Source organism: Vitis riparia, chromosome 19, assembly GCF_004353265.1.
Source record: "Vitis riparia cultivar Riparia Gloire de Montpellier isolate 1030 chromosome 19, EGFV_Vit.rip_1.0, whole genome shotgun sequence".
NCBI lineage: Eukaryota > Viridiplantae > Streptophyta > Magnoliopsida > Vitales > Vitaceae > Vitis > Vitis riparia.
The window spans coordinates 23,661,857-23,683,369 of NC_048449.1; the positions used below are offsets into that span (position 1 = coordinate 23,661,857).

The window sequence follows — 21,513 nt, forward strand, 5'->3', positions numbered from 1 at the left end:
TCACCACCTTTTCTCTCTCTTCATACCACTAAACCCATGCTTGCATCCTCTTCCACCCTTCATACCCATAGCTTCCCCTCTCAATATTCATTAAACCTATCCTTTCACCCACCCTTTATTCCACTAATCTCATACCCATTTCTCAATGCCCACTTCATCCCACCACCTTTCTCTCTCTACCATACATACCTTTCATGCACACTGATTTTCTTACCAATTTATACCACCCAATACCATTAATCTCATGCACATGGATACCTTTACTCAACATACCCCCCCACATATCATTACCCTCATTACCCAACCTTCATTCTTCCCAAACCCACTGTTCATAACCGATACCCATCTCACCACGTCCTCTCATTTTTCCAAGCCCGTTCAACACACTCCTCATTACGTTTCCTCATCCTTTCATCACACCCATGTACAACAGCTAACTTCACTTCCATACCCACGTCAACCTTCCTTCCATGCAAACCCATTTTTTTAATACCCATTATGTTTGTTTCTCTCACTATATCGTCTGAAAAATGGGTTTCTTCTATCAAATGGTAAACTTGTCGTTGATTTGGATATGGAGGCTGCTTTGTTTTCACCTAAAGTTGGGAATGGTGTGAAGCTTCTTAGCAGTTTGGACAATAATGGTGCCCCGTAACCGTGATGCCTACGTCTGCCATAAAAGATATTGCTACTTCTTCATCACTGAGGACTGTTCAGGAAGAAAAGCTTCAAGCCTCTACTACAAATGAGCATGAAATCAATGCTTGCTCACCAAAGAAGAAATCTTTCCTTGGTCTGTGTCGGTCTTGTGGCAGAACTCATGGAAGGAAATTCAGACATAGTTGGTGAGTTTCAGAGTGCAGTACCGATACATAAGACATATGTAGCACACATGATGAAGAAGAAGGGTCTCAAGCGCGCTGCTGATTCCGGTACACACGCAAGAGTTGGAGGTTACACTTACTTGCTTAAGCCTCTTTGGTGGGCAGGAATGGTTTTGATGATTGTTGGAGAGGTTGCGAACTTTGTAGCCTACGTTTATGCTCCAGCAGTTCTGGTGACCCCTCTTGGTGCATTGAGTATAATTATTAGTGTCATTTTGGCACATTTCATGTTGAAAGAACGGCTACAGAAAATTGGTGTTCTTGGATGTGTTTCCTGCATTGTGGGGTCAGTGGTGATTATGATCCATGCACCTCAAGAGCACACTCCAAATTCGGTACAAGAAATCTGGGCTCTGGCAACTCAACCAGTATTCCTAATATATGTAGCAGCTACATTATCTGCAGTATTGGGTTTGATCTTATATTTTGAACCTCGATATGGACAGACCAATATACTGGTTTACTTGGGCATTTGTTCATTAATGGGTCCACTTACGGTTGTGAGTATAAAGGTCGCTTGTACCATGGGCATCAAATGAGAGAAGAACCAAGTCATCCAGTTCCAGACTTCCAGAAGAAGAGAGAGGATAAAAGGAAAGAACCTAATCTCTGTAGATGGTGGAAGTATGGTGGTCCCTGTTGGGGGCTGCTATTCCAACCATTGTTGCAGGGCAAGCTTTGAGAATGAAAATAAGGCATGTGGAGGGGAACCTATGCATGGCCACCTTTGGCATGCAACTTCAGATTACGTGTTTTTTTTTTCTTCTTTTCTCTTTTCTTTTTCTTTATCATTATTTCTTCCTTTCTGGAATTTTGAAATGATTCTCCACTCTCCCATTTTCCATATGATTTCTCGGGTTTAGTTTTTTTTTCTAAATTTTTGAAACTCCACTTTTATCAAATAATTTTGTCTTTTCAAATTTTCGTCTTTAGAATTTTTAGGATAATTCACAATCTCATTTTCAATAAAATATTTGCTACCATTTTCTCTTATGGCAAACAATTTTCATAAATTCCATTTTTTTAAATGTTTTAAAATAAGTGAGAACCAAATTTTGTAATTCCTAGTGATGGAATTTACAGATTTGGTTCACGCGAAAATAAAATGGTCTTTGGTGGGGGCCCAACATCAGAGATTTAAAAATAAATTTGAGTGAAATGAAATGTGGCATTTTATGATTTATTTTTTGATTTAGTGGCACTTGAGCTTTGTTTTGTATTCATTAATTGTGCATTAATCCTTTCCCTAGATAGTACATTGTGGCTCGTTGCCCAGGTACGCATCCACTCCCATTCTAGTTGTTCTTTATGCATGTTTTGATTCCTATATGTGCATGATCGATTTGAGTATCCATTGATTTTCTTATTGATTGTCACGTCAACTTCATTTTATTAGTAGAGACCTGACTTTAGGGACTTAGAGGGGTGCTATGGTCTTTACCGTACCTTCCTGATAAGTAACCTGACTCCCGAGCCCGATTTAGTTTTTCACATACTACATTTTCTAAAATAAAGAGTTACACTTAGGGTTTTCTTTCTTATTTTTTTTATCCTTTTAAAAATAAAACAAAAATAAGTGGTGACTCCAAATCATTTTCTTAATAAATAAAATCATTTTTCAAATAAAAATCGAGCTCGCAATTCGAGTGGAAAACGCATGAGCCGAAATGCGGGGTCCACGACGTGCTTTTTTTATATTCACATTTATTTTTGTTTGTATGTTATTACACCAATACTTGATATTGAATTTTTTTTTTAATATAACAAATATATATATACCCAAATTACATATCCAAAATTCAAAATGAGTTCACATTTGGGTTATGTAGGAAAAAAATTCTAAAAAAAAATGAGCAAAGAAACTGTGGACCCTTTACAAAGTTTGATGGTTCATAAAGGAAGAAAAAAAGTAGAGATATACTCAAATTACATATTCAAAATACAAAATGAGTTCACATTTGGGTTATGGAAGAAAAAGAAATTCTAAAAAAAATGAGCAAAGACATCCCTTTACAAAGTTTGGTGGTTCATAAAGGAAGAAAAGAAGAACCAAAAGTGTGGAATCTCAGGCAACATTGTTCTAGACATTGATTGACATCATATATCATTAGTGTCTTTTAATCATATCATTGTTAAATATGGGGCATCATTCATGACTCATGACCTATATAAAGAGCGGTTTTTCTTTTTTTCTTTTTTTGTAAAATATAATATTCTAAATAACAATTATTAATAATATTTTACAAAAGAATATTTAGATGATCATTTGTACTTAAATCTTTATTTTATAATTTTTTTAGGAGGGTATTTGGATCTTCTTAGCAACTCAAATTAGTGAAACAGATGGATAGGAGTTGGAGAGGTGAAGAGAAGAATATTTTCCCAGAAAAGAATATTTATGTTTTTGCGTTCAAAACCCAGAAAAGATGATAATGAATGGAGAGTAAAGCAATAATGGCATTGTCTTCCATACAGATGTCAAGCTCTGTAAAGATGAATATAAGGCCGCCCCACCACTTCTGATATGATATTTTTCCATTATTTTCTTCCTCAGTGTTTCCATCAATCAAGCTTAGTAAAGGGGCCACGGCTTTTCTGGTTTTCTCTTTTCCTTTAATGGGAATCTTTTTCCTTCCAACATAAATATGAATTCATTTACATATAAAGTGGGTATGTACGCTTGTAATTTTAAAACCGTAAGTGGTAGTCCATATAATTCTTCATCTGTTCTACTGTTTTAGAAATATAATTCTTTTTTCTTGATAGCTTGAGATCCATTTTATTAGTAATTTATTAGGTTTCTTTCTTCGTTCCGAACATGAATTTATTAGGAATTTAGGGATTTTTCTGTAATCCCATTCTAAAAATTTTTGGATTATCAACCATGGGTACATGAGCGGAGGATAATTAATTGGTTTTTAAATTTTTTTATGATATATGTAAACAAAATTTTGTTTATTTATTTTTGGAGAAGTAATTTTTATTTATTGAAAATTTGATTTTTATTTATTTGAAAAACGACGATATTCAAATTGTTGATTATAACCAAATATCTAATTATTAAAAAAAAAGACTAATATAAATATAAACTGCGACCTCTTTTTTAATTAGGATGAGAGAATCTTTTTTAATTAGGATGAGAGAATATAAAATCTTACAAAATGAAGAAAGCCATTTTTTGGGATGAACAAGGGGTGGAAGCCTCCTTTTATTGCATAAGGAAGCTCTCCCCTTTGTTTTCTAAACGAGATGGGATGACTTCAACCATGATAGGATGCATTTAAAAAGGTAAGGTTGGAATGATTATTTGTTTATATTTTAATGTTAAGTAATAATAAAAAATGAGAATAAAAAAGAAATAAGCAGACAATAATATTTGTACACAGTTTAAAATAATTTTTTATTTTTAGTTAAAATCATATTTCTTTTTTACAATGTATTGTTATGTTAATAGTAATTAACTCTACAAACAATGAAAGTCCAAGAAGAATGAAAGTTCATTTGTATATTTGTATATAGGTTTATTTGAAACTTGGATATATTTTTATATTTTTATGATAGAGAATTCTCTAGCTAAGAAGTCTTCTCTTATGTATTTGTTTGTACATTTATAATTATTTTCTCAATGTTATATTTGGTTCATGATTTTTTTTTTAAGGAAAGAAAATAGTGAGAAAATTATAAAGAAATTTTTTTTATAAAAATATTCTCTATTTTGATGTCCATTAAAAAAAATTGAAGGAAATAAAATAAAATAATTTAGAAATACACTTTACTCACCTTTATATAAGAAAAATGATGAGGACAACCATTTAACACTTTCTCATTAAAACTTTGAAGGTAAAAAGTAGTTAAATTTAAATTAAAAATATTTTTGAAATACATTTAATGAATTTATAGCCTTTTTATTATTTTAAATTCAAGATTTATTTTTTCTTTTAATTATTTCACTAAAAGTATAGGTTGGAAAATTATTAAAATCCATGGGAGAAAAAAAAATGGCGAAAAGGCTGGACTCTTAGGAAACTAATGGGAGTAGTTTCATAAATCCAAGAGAGCATTGGGGGAGAGAAGGTGAAAATTCAGAGGATTTTGTTGTGGAGTTGAAAGGAAAAGAGTTTAAGGAGCTAAAACAGGGAAAAATCATCAATTGGAAATCAAGACAAGAACTTTGCTCTTTGCTTCATTCATTGGTATGTTCCTCTTTTCACTTCATCATGCCTTTAATTTAATTTAATTTTTTCATAAGCATTATTTGGGATGAGTTTCTTTAATGGAAAATCACAAAATAAAAGGAGAATGAATGGAATCAAACATAAGTTTATACCATAGTGATATAAATATATTATACCTATTATTTTTCTATTTAGCTGATTTATGCTTGATGCAAGGCTATTTTAAGATATGTGGGAAAATTAAAGGTTAAGGAATAAATAAATAAAAAAGAAAATTAGACTTAATATACAAAAAAAAATAAGTTTTGTTATATAATAGAAGAATTACAAGAAGAAAAAACTGAAATGCTCTTAGAGAATTAAATATCCTTTCAATATTAGGTCTTCCTTTTTATAGAGAGTTATGAAAGAGATTTACATCAATATAGATGATCATTCATAAGTTTCCATATTCTCATATTTTATTAACACACCATTTTGGATGATCATAAAAATATATCTCGGAACTACAAAACACCCATTAAGAAAAACCCTAGTGAAGTAAAGGGCTTTTTGTTCAAATTATATCTCTTTAGGGGCTATTTCTATATGTGTCTTTCAAGGGTTATTTATCCAATTTGTACATCTTTAGTAGCTATTTGTTTCAATTGTACCTCTCCAAAAATAATGAGTTTCTCAATTTTGAACTAATTAGTCATTTGTAGCCTTTTCAAAATTATCAAGTTTTTTATGTGTTTTTTTTTCTAGTGTTTTCCTTTTTTGATGAATTACATCATTTGAGCTGATAAGTCTACTACACTTCAAGTGCACCTTAGGTTCATTTGTTGTTATAATAGCTACTTATCTTACCTATCACTCCACATTCTCATAGTCATTGTAATGTTTGAATTCAACACAACTAGTTAAGCTAGGTAGGAATATTTTTACTATGTTAGAAGGAATTCATAGTTAAAAAACAAAAACTATCTAGAACCAAATAGGACAAAGAAAAAACATATGGCCAAAGTAAGTATAGAGAATACTAACCCCTCACCCCTCAAATACACAACCCACTCTTCTGAAGTTTTCTCATTCTATACATGGTTGATGGCCCCTTCCTCTTCCCCTCCCTTCCATGTTCTTCTTATCTACTTCAACTTTCACCTCATCTTTTTGGCAAACAAAGGAGTTTTTGTTTGGGAAACAGAGATATACACTTTTCCACAATTTTATGAAATCTAGATCTCCCTATGCATCAATCACCTCTCACACTTAATATAAAAAAAAAAAAAAAAAATCTAGAAAGCTAGAAAATCACAAAACATGAAGAGAAATAAAACCAAAAAAATGGAAAAATGAGAAATCAAGTAGAAAACCTTAGAAAAGAGAGAAAAATATGGAGAATTCATCCTTGAAAAGGCTTCAAATCCTGTGATAACTCGAAACCTAGCAATTTAAAACCCAAGAAAATTAAACAATAGAAAATGAGAGAGTGAAATCATAATAAAATAAAATAAATTAACAATAATGAGAGGGCAATGTGTGAATAAAAAAACATCAAGCTACGTACCACAATGAGTGATCACTGAGAAAAAAAAAGTTCATGATTAAAGATTAATCTCACATTGGACTAACAATAATGAAAGAAGAAATGAGTTCAACAATCAAGGGTGAGTAAAAGAGAAATGGTAGGCAATTTATATATTGGTTTTATTGTAGCGACCAACTTGCATTCATTGGGCCATATATGATAGCGATCAATTTTAACCCTCAACAATAGGAGTTTTTATGGTTGTACCTGATTAATCCCGAAACTATAAGCTTGGTGGGAGAATTCCTACTATTGTGGCTCAAATAGTAGTGAGGTTATATATAGTCTTTCATTGTGAATTTTGTTGACCCCTCTTAAAAAAGTTATGTGACCATATCTCACTTTTCTTGTTGTGATATTAATGCATACAAATCCTTTTTGTAATACAACTAGGGTTTTGCATACATGACACTATACCAAAAATGCATAGACCTTTTAAATATAAAATTATGATAATTAAGATCATATTTAGTTCTTGAAAAGAACTAAAAAAAAAAGAAATAAAAATATTAAGAATAAAGGTGATGAAAAAATATATATTAAGCAAAAGAGTTGGAAAATGCTAATTGTTTTTAAGCTATCCCATTTCTTTCTTACTCTATCTTTCTCTATTTTCATTCGTCAACCTTGGAAAAAGACTTTATTTTGAATATCGTCTTTGCTTTCTTATCTCTCAATCTTTGTTAATTATGTACTTGTGTAAATAATTAATTTACGAAGAAAGTTTTTTTCATTACTCGTGACATGAAATGATAAAAATAAAAATAAAAAAGTAAAAAAGTAATTATATGAATAGCATATGAAAGCTTAATCTCTTCTTATGAAGGTATATGATCATAGTAATGGAATGTGAAACCCATTCCATCTTCAACCTGCATGAGATTGTATTATTACATGCCAAAATCTATTTATAGCTAAAGAAAAAAACAGTCTAAACTCCTTCTAGGGACGTACCCATGGGAGCACTTTTTTTTTTTTTTTTTTGGTTTCTTTATGTTAGGACCAAACACGGGTTCAAATCTTCCTGTATAGAGGTTGGAAATCTTGCTAAGAAGTTGACAATTTTGAAGGTTGGGCTTAGGATTTTGGATCGAAACTTTCATATATCTTTAATGGTATCACTGGGTATGGTGCTTAAGACAGAAGCTTTGACAAGATAACCAGAGCCTAGAGCGCAAGTTTGTAGACATGGAAGCTCATGTGCAATGGAAAAGATGAAAATGGCTGGTGAAGATCCAACAATACACTAATCGAGGCTTGTGGGGATTGGAGAAGCTTGTCGTGTCTTTCTTTGAGCTTCTGCATTTTGGTTTTTGAATTTCGCGGACATTAAGGGATAGTTTCCTAGAAAAGGAGGTTGGAGAAAAAGAGTTGATGATGTTGCCAAGCAATCTTTACAACTAACATCTATTTTTGCATTTTTCTACAAGAATTTTACTTGGTGGTTGTGCATAATCTAATAGCTCCACGACTCCCAAGTCCTAAACAATCTAATGAAGTGTGTAGAGTGAGAAACTAGAGAGAAATTAAATATAATCAAAATACATGAAATATTAAGATAATATTTCAAATAGAAAATAAAATAATATCTTGAGAGGCCGACTCAAACAATCACAATGCACATTTGGACTTAGCCATATTTATAATATGAAAAAATTTAAATAGAATTATATATAAAAGGAAGAAAAAAAGGATTTTACCTATAATGAGATGAATGCCATGGGTGCTCAAATCCCATCTTGAATTGTGTGGATTGAAAATATGGAGTGAGGTTGTGCATAATGGTTTGGTCCTCCCACTACAATTCATCCTACCATTCTTTTTCTCCATTGATTTTCTCTAATAATTTCTAGCTCATTCCAATGTTGGAATTAAATGGTAGCTTCCACAAATTTAGACAATTAAACACCTCAATGTGTCTTAAAGATGGAAAAGGTAGAGCCCGTCCATATATACTTCTTAGCTTTGGTAGTCATCTTAAGGTGAGAGATATGAGTCTCAAGAATACACCCAAATAGTCTACTTCAATTTCTAAAACTTCACTCCTTTCATCATCTATCACTTTTTCCATTGATTAACAGAATTTAACACTTAGAAATTGAAGACTTGGAGCATAAATAAGCCATGTCAAATTCAACAATTCACCACATCCAAATATGTTGACATCACAAAGGTTGTTCAAGCATTGGTGCCTTGGGAATTTTGAGTAGACCACCACTTCATTTTCAATATTGATTTTCACATCTTGCAATTCAAAACAATTTGTAATATGGAGTGTCTCTATATAAAGGGATGGTTAGACCAGGTTCATACACTCACAAACTAATTGTAGCCATCTTGTGGATCTTTGCAACTTGTGGGAGTTAAGTAATGTTTGGATGGATGGTACACTTGTATAAGGTGGATGGATATATCATCAATGTGTTCCAACTGCTATAACTCTTCTAATAACCTTCTTTCATCATCTCCCTTAAAGGCTGACCCTTCTGTGTTATACATACTGAACAATTGCAAAGAGGAAAGACTCGATACCATTTGAGATGGAAGTGACTCAAGTGAAAACATATTATTCAATATCAAGCACGAGTTTAAGATCTCTAATCTAAATCTACTATATGAGATCAAGTTACACAAATTTACTTGGCTACTTATCTCAAAGGTTTAGTTTCTAGTATCTACAACTTGATCCATGTCCACGATACAGTAATCTCCAATGCTCCATTGAATACTCCTCAGCCTCGCTGAAGGGATGCAAATCTTCAAACAACCTAAGATTCAATATTTGTCACCTAATTTACTATGTTTGAAATAACATGTTAATTTTGAGCCAAAATTAGCATTTTATTTAGCTAAAGAACATCAATTGTAAACTTCATTTGAAACTTCAATATAGATCCCTTTTGTCCATGCTAACTTTTATTTTTTATTTTTTATTGTTTAAGCCAAACCATATTTTTATAATGCATTTCATTTTAAAATTGAAGGCATATTTCCAAAATAAGACTTCAATGCGAATTTCAAAAATATATTTTTAATTCAAAAATAAAACTGCAATTTTAAAATGTGTTTCAATGTAAAATATGAAATTGTTTTTTTGAAATTAAATGTTGCTTGAATATAAAACATAAAATCATGTATACTTTTAAAATATGATTTCAGCCTAAAAAAACCATATGTAGCTCCAATAACTTATGTGGCTCATATTTGGCAAAAAGACTAATTTTAGCATGTAAGGGTTTATTTTGGCCTATTTTGACCCAAAATTCTATTTTAATTATGATAAAATAACTGCTTCTTTGACAAATAAAATAACTGAACTTAAGGCTTTATTTGATATTTTTCAAATTGAAAGGAAAGAAAGCGTGAAGCTGAAATAACTCACTTCTAACACCCTCGATTGGACCGAATAAGCCCTCCCTTATGGAATAAATATTCGAATAAAATGTACTTCATTATCTTTCCTTTTGGTAGGTCAAGATTCATTAATTTTATTAAGGCTTGTCAAGCTTTTCTTCGACAACAATGATATGATATATGGTATCAATAATGTTGTCAATAATGCTAGATAACTTCAATTATGATCGATGACCATAGATTATAGAAGATAGAAGAAGGAGAGTCCTCTCTTCATACCCTTCTCTTAAATAAATTATGAACAAATAACTGGCTTGTCAACCTCAAGCAATAAAAGCTCAAGCTGCCAACAAGTTAATTGGATAGCTATCACTACCTAGCATTTATTATGATATCTTGTTATATATAAATTTTATTTATTTATTTATTTATCTATATTAGGAGGGAAAAATGGTTTAAAATAAAACTCATGTTTTATATATTATGATTTTTTTTTTCTTTTTTCCTCATACTTTTAATTTTCCCACTTCTTTCCACATCCAAAAATAGCCTTTTATTAAGCATGGACATTCCTTACGTTTGGTTTTACATTGAAAAATAACTATATATATATATATATATATATATATATTTATTTATTTAATTTGTATATAAAATATTTAAAATAAGTCAAATAAGTTTGAAGTAACATATATAAATATTTTTTTTTACTTTAAATCAATGTTTTTAAAATCATATCAATAATTGAATAGACAAAGTTATTAATTGAAAATGGTTTATCAACTAGGGGTGTAGGAGAATTAATTATTTTATGAATTTTTTATTTATGTGAAATTCACATATAGACCCTCATGTGCTTATAATATAGAGTATACATGTATATTAAATTAAATTACAACTACATTATTTGACTTCAATTATGAGGGGTGACCATAGAAGATCGTGGGAAGGGGAATCCTCTCTAAGCCTTTTTTTGAAATAAATTATGAACAAGTAACTGACTTGCCAACCTTCAGCAATCAAAAAAGAAAAATACAATTTCTAGCTATCAGTAAGTTAATTAGATAGCTACCACTGCCTCGTATTTATTATGATATTATGATATCTGTAAAATTTATTTATTTATTTTTATAAAGATGAAAAAATGGTTCAAACTAAAAAATTATGCTTTATATATTATGCTTAATTTTTTCTTTATCTCTTCTTTTAATTTTCTCACATGTTTCAAAATTGAAAAACAACCTTGTTCTACTAAGCATAGACCAATTAAGGAAAATGATTTCCTTTTGTTTGGTGAAAAACTGAGGTCTAGTAAGGTAACATCTAAAGGGGGGTGGGGGTGAATGGGTGTATTTTAAAAAAATTATAATATAAGGATTAAGGATTAATACCCTAATATACCCTACTAGATCATAGACATTAGTAGAATATCCAAAATATTCAAGATAACCTAATAGATATGTAATGAACACAAAAATTTTTACATGGAAAACCCCTACATTAATTGTGGAGATAAAAACCACGGGTGTAAGACCTCAAATCTAAATATACTATATAAGATCAAGTTACACAAATTTACTTGACCGCTTATCTCAAAGGTTTACTCTCCAGTAGCTACAACTTGATCCATGTCCACGATGTAGTAATCTCCAATGCTCCATTGAATACTCCTTAACCTCGCTGAAGGGATGCAAATCTTCAAACAACCTAAGATTCGATCTTTGAATCTTTTTGTAAATTAACAACCTCAAATCTTCAATGAAGAGTAAGTCAGTATCTAAAAAGATTCCTAAACTAGAAAATAAATTAGAATAAAATTGTTAACACATAATAAATACTTATTGTCCTAACAATCTCCCCCTTTGGCAATTTTGTGAGAAAACATTGTTACATAAACCCCTCCCCTCCCCTCCCCTCCCCCCCCCCCCCCCCCCCCCCCCCCCCCCCCCCCCCCCCCAAAAAAAAAAAAAAAAAAAACTCTCACAGAGGAGTTTACATAACACTAAAGTATGCTCAACTAAAAAGAATTATAGGGAAAACATTACATCATCTTGTAGTACTTATCTCTCAATCTTGTAACCTGCACAAAAAAAAAACTATACCTAGGGTAAAGTAATATGTGGGATAAAATAAAGTCAAGGAAGAAAAACAAGATAGTGAGAGGTTTTTCTTGAGGAATTACAAAAGATTAAAGAAGAAACACAATACTGCAAGGAACCAACGTGCAGAGTCCAAATGGACACACATAAGATTACAAGAAATTGAACTAAGTCTTAGAGAAGCTTTATAAGCCACAATTGATCAACAGTAAAGCACATGAGGTTTTCACCAATCAGAATATACACAAAAAGGACCATGTGAAGAAGCTTCAATGATAGAAAATAGTTTAAGAGAGTCAGACAGATCAATAAGAAATATTTTGTTGGAAACTTCCTTGTCAGATATCTCTCTTACACTTCTAAAACATGTAATCAATAAATAATATGGTTTCCTCCAATATCTCAAGTTTAGTTTCCTCCAATGCCTTAATTAATTTCTCTTAGAATTTCGTAAAATTAAAAGAATTCTCCTCCTCTTAACAAAATTTTTATTCTCCCTCTTTTTGTCACAAAAATGGTAAAGCAAGATAAGTACAAGAGACACAAAAAGAAAGGTATATAGATAATATATAAGTAAAGGTTCTAGATATATCGAGAGTTATGCAATAGTGAACAAACATCCAAACCTAACAAAGACTAGCAATAAACAGGGAAAAAAATGAACTAATCACTAAGAGCATGGAAAGATAACGCTTAAGTGTTGGAAGAAGAGCTTGGGCCTCGATGCAGAACATAAAGCCCTAGGTTGAAACAAAAACCTTAAAATAGGAAGTTGGAAACAATTATGAAAGCCAAAGTAAGATAAAGCCAAGACGACACTAGGGAACAAAATAACCAAACATTCTAGGACAAATTTATAATGTAGAAACTCGCAAAATTAGATTGAAAAATAATAAAACAAGTAGAATTCCCAGATAGTATAAGTAATCAAACAAGAATGAAGTTTCGGCTCCATAGAACAAAGTTAATCCCAATTTCAATTTCGAAACTCAATGCATAACTATGAGTATATAAGAAGACCGCTATAGAAATATAAGTATTGATGTTTAACGGAAGATGACTTACTGTCTAGTTTTATATTTTGAAATTGATTTCTTAGAAGAAATCCTAGTCATACATTTGGTCACATTAAGAACACATCCAATCAATTTGTTCTAAAATTGTCGGATTTCTATTTTAACATGACATCGTTGATCTACATACAACACAACTTAACTTCCCCTTAATTAGATATCATCTTTTTAGTCTTTTTTTTTTTGTTTAAAAAAAAAAAGTGGAGGCATTCTACACCATTATCTCATTTGATTTTTCTTTATTTTTATTTATGGTTGCCTTTGTATCCACTTTTGGGGGTGTTTCCAAATATTACAAGTAAGCAACATATATATATATATATATATATATATATATATATATATATTTAAAGAAAGAATCTTGGAAAGTATATGAGAGTTGATCTTAGCCAAAGATTCAAATTTTGCATTGACTCACTTTGGGAACAATATTAATGATCTTAGTTGAACAAGGTAAATGGATAATGAGATTTAGGCATGACAATAGATCCTTCCAAATAAATCAAAATCCACTTTATTAGTTAAACTTAAGAAGTTTCCCTTTTGTTTAATCACAAAGTATAAATATTGTTGATTTTCCACTATACAAAGATATTTAATTATCAAGAATCATGTACCTTAAAAGTGATTAACAAATATCTTAGGAAAATCGACATCAAATATCATAGATTTAATATATTTTTATGGGTAACAAACTCGAGATATTACAAATCATGCCAATAAGGAAAGTAAACAAACAATAATCATATGCCCAAGAAAGATATAAAGAAGGCCAAAGGAGTAGAAAAAAAAAAAGAGTAAAACAAGCATGGAACCTTAAGCCTACACACATTGACTTTTAAGCAAAAAAGAACTCTCCCTATGATGAACACTCCCCCTAAACAAGAAACCTACTTTCATCTTTACAAAAAATACTACAAAGAATTCTTAAGAGAAGAAATGACTTCTAAACAGAACAAAGCTCTAGGACAAAAGATAAAGCAATAAAAGAAGGTCCTAGGCTATGGAACAATGAGTTAAGTAGAGATAGAGACTCATAAAGATTTTCTAGGATCTGGATTCCTAAGAGAATATAAAGGAATATCTTCAAACATAATTAAGCCCTTATTCTAGAGAAAAATGAGGTCTTATTTCTTTATCCAAGTTTTCTTCATTCTAAGAGGTATGTTAGGCGGTGTTTTTTTATACTTAGGCTTACTATTTGTTTTTCTTTCTTTTTCAATGTTCAGAAAATTGTTTTTTAGAGAATTAAAATCATTTACAAGCCTATTTAGTTGAGATTCATACCTCTCAAGAAATCTAATGTGGCACCTATGTTGAGTGTGTCTAGACTTCTTACAACGTGTGCAAAGTGAAGGAGTGAAGGTGTTACTTGGCTAAGGGTTTCTTCCTTACCTTTAACAAAAATTGTGTCTTCACTAATAGGAGTTTCAATTCTGCTAATATACCCAACCCTCTTTTATCACCATAGGATTTGCATTTATCAAGAACTTAATTTAACATTTTAGTTTCAGGGTGAAATATCTCATTAACAGAAGAAAAGAACTTAACTTTTTTAATATCTTGAGTGAGAACATTGTTTCTCTCAAGAAGGGAATGATGTCCAAACTAAAAAAATTCAATTTTTTGAAGGAAATTTGTCCTTTTTTTATTAAGCAAATCAATCTTAGCTCTATGAGCATCTAGAATATCATGATTCCTCAAAATTGTTTTAATAAAATTCTCATGGTCAACAATAAGATTATTCAAGTAGCATTTTGTTTATTAGTGTACTCACAATCACTATCATGCACAAAATCAGTAGATGCAACAAAAGTTAAAAAGTTATTTTGATCCTACCTTGCATCTTCAGAAGTTGTGCTCTTCAAAATCCATGTCACTCCAAGTAGCCTGCATAGGCTTTTTAATATCCTTGGAAATAGGACAATAAGTAGCAAAGTGTCCTAGACCACCATAGTAAAAATATTCTATCTTTTACCTTTGGAGATATTTTTATCCTTTTCTTTAGAGGATTTATCATTAGTTCTTTTTTCCTTTTCCATATTCTTGATTTTTATTAAATTTTCTAGTGAATTTCATGACCTTTTTAATCCTTTTAGCCATATGAGTTAGTTCATCCCTAGTTATGTTATTTGACATTTTAATGTCTTCTTCCGCATTCTTAGAAGCCTTGAAAGTATAATCTTTAGGCCTTTAAGAATTGGGAATGGTCATCTCATATGTTTGAATGAAGTCAACAAGTTTATCAATTCTCATCAAATCAATGTCCTTGCTCTCTTCTAAAGCAATGACTTTAGGCCTAAATCTTTCTGGAGGGGATCTTAGGATTTTCCTTATCACTTTAGAATTGGGAAAATTCACAATATTACTCAATTCAGAATAAAAGGAAGAAAAATTTTGATTTTCATGCATCCTAACATTTTTTTTTGCTTTTCACCATTTTTTTTCTCCTATAAATTTTAATAATTTTCCAACTGACATTGTTAGGTAAACATTTCTTACCACCTTTATTTGATTTTGACAAATGTATTATTTAAAGCTTCCTTTGAACACAAAAGCATCATTTTAAAGTTTTATAAGAATAGTGAAAGTAAAACAGAAGCAATCAAATTGATTAAATTTCTTGTTTTACCTCTGAGAACTGAATCTCAGTGTGCAGTGTGCAGTGTGCATCTGAGCTTGTGATGTGAAATCAAAGCTGGTTTATGCCGAAATTTTGAACAGATTTGTGGTGAAAATTGGAGCTCATATGCCATGAAAATTGAAGCAAATTGAAGGTAAAGTGTATTAGAGATATAAGCAAATGTGTGGTGGAGAAGATATGCGCTATTTGATGCTTTTGGGAATTGGAGAAGATTGCCATGTCTTTCTCTGAGCTTCTGCATTTTGGTTTTTGAATTCTTTGGAGATTAAGGGATTGTTTCTTGGAGAAGGAGATCAGTGGAAATAAGGCCTGGGAGCTTAAGATTGTATAGTTGAAGTGATAGATGGGAGAAAGAAGAATAATAGTTGAAGTGTCATGTCTTCCTTTTCAAAATTCATTTCCACATCTTCCAATTCATTACCATATGTTATACAAAGCTCTTCTATGTAAGGGCTTAGTTGGAGCAATTTCATACACTTTGCTGTTAATGATTCCTAACCGTCTTATAGACCTTTACAATCTCTGGGGGTTTAATAATGTTTGGATGGACAACACAAATGTAAGGTCGATGGTTGTATCATCAATAGTTTTTTTTTCATCATTTCCCTTATACTCTGACTCAAAACATATTGAAAAATTGCAAAGATGAAAGCATTTGAAACCATTTCAGATGGAAGTGTGTCAAGTGATTACATACTGTCAAATATCAAGCACCTCAATTTTTTCAAGTTCTTGAGCTCCACTGGTAAGTATTTTATCCTTCTATCCACAAAGTAAGATATTGCAAGGTAACTAAGTTGCCAATCTCCACAGGTAAATTCATAAGTTGATCATTGTTTGACATGTCTAAACCTCTTATGATTGTTTGTGAAGGATCCATTTCGAAATATGACTCACTACATTCACTCGATGCCAGAAAGGTCTTAGTATGAGGGAAATATGGTGGTTCCTTAAGTTTCTTCAATGTTGGTATCCCACAATGGCATCCTCTGCGTCTCTTTCCATTCTTCAACTTCATGAGCTCTGTGTATCAGGGAAATATGTGAAATCATTCTCCATCTTCAACTGCTGCATCAACTGCAGAAGGAAATGTAGAAGGAAGAAGTTGATTCCAATTATTCTCCTTTGTTTTGTGATTTTGCATTAAAGAAACACATCCCAACAGCCTGACAGATAATGCTTATGAAAAATAAAATAAAGAGATATTATGAAGTGAAAATAGGATTATCCCAATGAATGAAGCAAAGGCATTCTCTTGATTTTCAGTTGATGCTTCGTTTTCCCTGTTTTAGCTCCTTAAACTCTTTCTTTCAGCTGCACTCTAAAATCTCTGAATTTTCACCTTCTTTCCCCCAATGCTCCCTTGGATTTACAGTAGGCAACCTCCCAAGATTTGATTTTGGGTATCAATTTCATAGTTCTAAGATTTAAAATTCCAATTCATTTTCTTTTTCTTTACATTATTTTTCTCAACAAATAAGTAGTTTATTATCTTTTAATTTTATGAAATCAACCAAAATCTCAAACAGAGCACCTACAAAACCACAAAAAAAGAAAGGGAAAAAGGGAAAAACTACTAATTCAAGCTTCCTTTCAATACGAAAGTGTTGAATCTATATTTATAATCTTCTATTTTTAAGGCACAGGATGACAATAGACTAATGAAAGTAAAACAGGAGCTTTGACAAGATAATTAGAGCTTGGAGCTCAAGTTTGTAGACATGGAAGCTCATGTGCAGTTGAAACAATGAAAATGCCTAGTGATGATTCAGCAATGCACTAATCGAGGCTTGTGGGGATTGTCGTGTCTTCCTTTGAGCTTCTGCATTTTGGTTTTTGAATTTCGTGGAGATTAAGGGATTGTTTCCTGGAGAAGGAGGTGGGAGAAAAATAAATGATGATGTTGCTAAACAATCTTTACAAATAACATCTATTTTTGCATTTTTCTACAAGAATTTTACTCCCAAGTCCCAAACAATCTAATGAAGTATGTAGAGTGAGAAACCAAAGAGAAACTAAATATAATTAAAATACATGAAAAGTTAAAATAATATTCCAAATAGAAAATAAAATAATATCTTGAGGGCGACTCAAACAATCACAATCAACATTTGGAACTGGCCATATTTATAAATGAAAATTTTTAAATACAATTATATATATATATAAGGAAGAAAGAAGGAATTACTTGTAATGAGACGAATGCAATAGGTGTTCATCACTCGGATTGAAAATATGGAGTGAGGTTGTGCATAATGGTTTGATCCTCCCACTTCAATTCATCCCACCATTCTTGGTCTCCCTTGATTTTCTCGAATTTCTTGCTCACTCCAGTATTGGAATGAAATGGCAGCTTCCTCAAACTTGGACATCCAGACACATGGATGTGTCTTAAAGATGGAAAAGGTAGGGCATGTCCATATATACTTCTTAGCTTTGGTAGCCCTATTAAAGTGAGAGATATGAGTCTCGAGAATACACCCACATGATCTACTTCAATTTCTAAAACTTCACTCCTTTCATCTATCACTTTTTCCATTGATTTACATGCTGAAACACTTAGAAATTGAAGGCTTGGAGCACAAATAAGCCATGTCAAATTCAACAATTCACCACATCCGGATATGTCGACATCACAAAGGTTGTTCAAGCATTGGTGCCTTGGGAATTTTGAGTAGACCACCACTTCCTTTTCAAAATTGATTTTCACATCTTGCAATTCAAAACAATTTCTAATACGGAGTGTCTCTATATAAAGCGATAGTAGGACCAGGTTCATACGCTCACAACCTAATTGCACCCATCTTGTGGATCTTTGCAACTTGTGGGAGTTAAGTAATGTTTGGATGGATGATACACTTGTAAGGTGGATAGATATATCATCAATGTGTTCCAACTGCTCTAACTCTTCTAATAACCTTCCTTCATCATCTCCCGTAAAGTCTGACTCTACAATCGTTCTATACATGCTGAACAATTGCAAAGAGGAAAGACTTGATACCATTTGAGATGGAAGTGACTTGAGCGAATACATATCATTCAATATCAAGCACCTTAATTTTTTCAAATTCTTGAGCTCCGCAGGTAAGTATTTTATACTTAGACCCGACAAATTAAGATATTGCAAAGTAACTAAGTTTCCAATCTCCGCAGGTAACTTTGTAAGTTTAAAATTGTTTGACAAGTCCAAAACTCTTATAATAGGCATGTTTGTAAAGAATCTATTTGGAAATGACCAAATAAACTTATGTGATGCCAAAAAGGTGTCCATATTAGGGAAATATGGTGGTTCCCTAAGTTCTTCAATGTCGGTATCCCACAATGATATCCTCTGTGTCTCTTTCCATTTTTCAACTTCCTGAGCTCTAATCAGTTCAGCTCCATCTTTTACCACAAATTTGTTCTTCTTCTTCCCATTTTCACGAGCCAACCACAAAGCCATATCACGAATAACATCATGCATCTTCAAATATTTGTCTTTTTCATCTAATGGAGATCTGCCATTCTCCAATAGACATGCAAGCTGTAAACTTTTAATAACTTCTTCTCCTTGATTTCTTGCTTCTTGTATGTTGTCATATTCATATAGAAAACCCTCCCCGATCCAAAGTTGTATAAGATTTCGATGAGAGATTTCATAATCCTCCGGAAATAAAGAGCAATATAGGAAACACATTTGATGGTTCATCGGGTAGGCTATCATAACTGAATGCCAAGTGTGAAAACAGACGATTCTCCATACTGGAAACTTTGCCGGATAATTCTTCAACATTTTATTTTTTTCTCCCATTCTCGGGTGTTTTTGTTCCGCATGCCCCTATGGTGATGAGGGCAAGTGGTAAGCCGCACACTCTTTGCAACCATCTCTGCCAGCTTTGGTATATTGGATGAAATTTATGGTGTCTGCTCTCACCTTGGTCTGAAACAGAGCAAAGCATCCTCCCATGGGAGACAATTCACTTCAATGCTCTCTGTAACTTCCATATCTTGGCACACATCTTTAGATCGCGTTGTAAGTACCATCTTCAACTTATCTTGATGATTCAGAGGAATACCAACTTTCGATAGATCCAGCCGCTCCCATATGTTATCTAACAAGAGCACAAATTTCTTTGTCTTCAGGACTTTGAATATTTCATCTGCCCTTTCATCCTCACTCCTACCTTTCCATTTATCTTTGGGAATCTCCAATCTATTGAAAAGAACTTGCTGAACCGTTTCCACATTGGCTGGTCTGGACACCGTCACCCAAATCACTGCATCAAATTCAAGCCTGGTTTTGAGGAGCTCATTGTTGATCCTGGTCAAGAGGGTGGTTTTGCCCACCCCCCCCCATTCCATATAATCCGATACTGCTTACCTGCTCTCCATCATCTTGGAGCCATTTCCAGACCTTCCCAAACAACAAATCTTGGCCCACAGTCTTGTCCAGCTGCCTCTCGATCACGGAAGGAATAGGCAAAGGTTCAGCAACTACACTGAAATTTGAGCCCTCCGTCTTCTTTACCGTAACAGCATCCATCTTTTCAAGTACCATCTTGCCAAGCTTGTAGCTAGCGCCACAGTTTTTAGGACAACAGGTTCCGAGACATTTCTTCTGGATTTCTTCATCACCTTTCGCCAATATTTCCTTCACTTGGTCTTCCATGGCTTCTACTCCGCGGAGCCAGCCATCAACTACATGAGTACGCTTCTTCTGACAATTCTCTTCACGTTCCACCCTTCCCTTCACATCTTCGTACAGGTTCTTGAGAGCCTCCATTTCAGTTCTCAAAGAGTTGAGATTTTGTGGGAGATGACGGATGTAAACAGCACGCTTAGCAGTGCAATCCCACAAGCGAGTGGCGACATCCAGGATGGGGCTTACACAATCCATGGAGAAAACAGGTGATGGATTGGAGTTGGAGAGGTGGAGAGAAGATGAGGAAGGAGAAAAGTAATAGTGGAGTATCACCTCTCTTTTCCAAGTAAAAGACTGAAAAATCAGTGCCGGCCGGAGATTGTGGTTGGAGCCTACGTTGAATGCTATAAAAATTCATAATCTGTAGATAATACCAATAAATAATGTCATTGTCCTCTATGTACAGACTGTGTAAATATTAATAAAAGACTCACCACTTATGATACATTGTGGTTGTATTTTTTTCCTTTTATTATATTTATTTAAATTTTAATGGTATTGTATTTTTTTTTTTTAAATTGTTCATAATAGGAACCCTAAGTTTTCTCTTTTCTCTTTAAATCGTTTGAATTTCACATGGTATCATAGCAAAATTGATTTTTTTAATAAGACTTTTGATTTATAATTTTATAAAAAAGAGTTTAATCTCATACACTTGCAAACAAAGTTTGTTCATATCCGTTTGATTGTAAAATTCTCTTTTGTCGTTTTTAATCATAGGATATCATAATGGATGATTGTATCATTTTTTTTCTTATTTGATCCGTAATTGAAATAATTTTTCTAGTTATATTTTCTACTACTCCGCCCATTTCATAAAGTATTTTTCCTACTTTTCTAGTTATACGGAATATACTTTCCCCGAACCATACATCTTTCTATAGGTTGGATGGTGATTATATATTATGATATCATGTTAGTATAAAAAATTCATTCATTTACTTTTAATTTTTACTAGGGATAAAATACATTTAATAGGGGATAAAATACATTTAAACTCAAACTTATGTTTCATGTATTATGCTTAATTTTT

At 32.3% G+C, this 21,513-nt stretch overlaps 1 protein-coding gene and 1 pseudogene across 1 annotated transcript; one reads left to right on the top strand and one right to left on the bottom strand.

The window, feature by feature from the left end:
• Positions 1-820: 820 nt before the first annotated feature.
• On the top strand, positions 821-1,423 carry LOC117908354 (probable magnesium transporter NIPA6). Its single transcript, XM_034821940.1, has one exon. It carries the CDS (start codon positions 821-823, stop codon positions 1,421-1,423), a length of 603 nt encoding a protein of 200 aa, XP_034677831.1.
• A 16,570-nt stretch (positions 1,424-17,993) lies between these two features.
• LOC117909487 lies at positions 17,994-20,692 on the bottom strand (annotated as a pseudogene).
• Between the last annotated feature and the right edge of the window lie 821 nt (positions 20,693-21,513).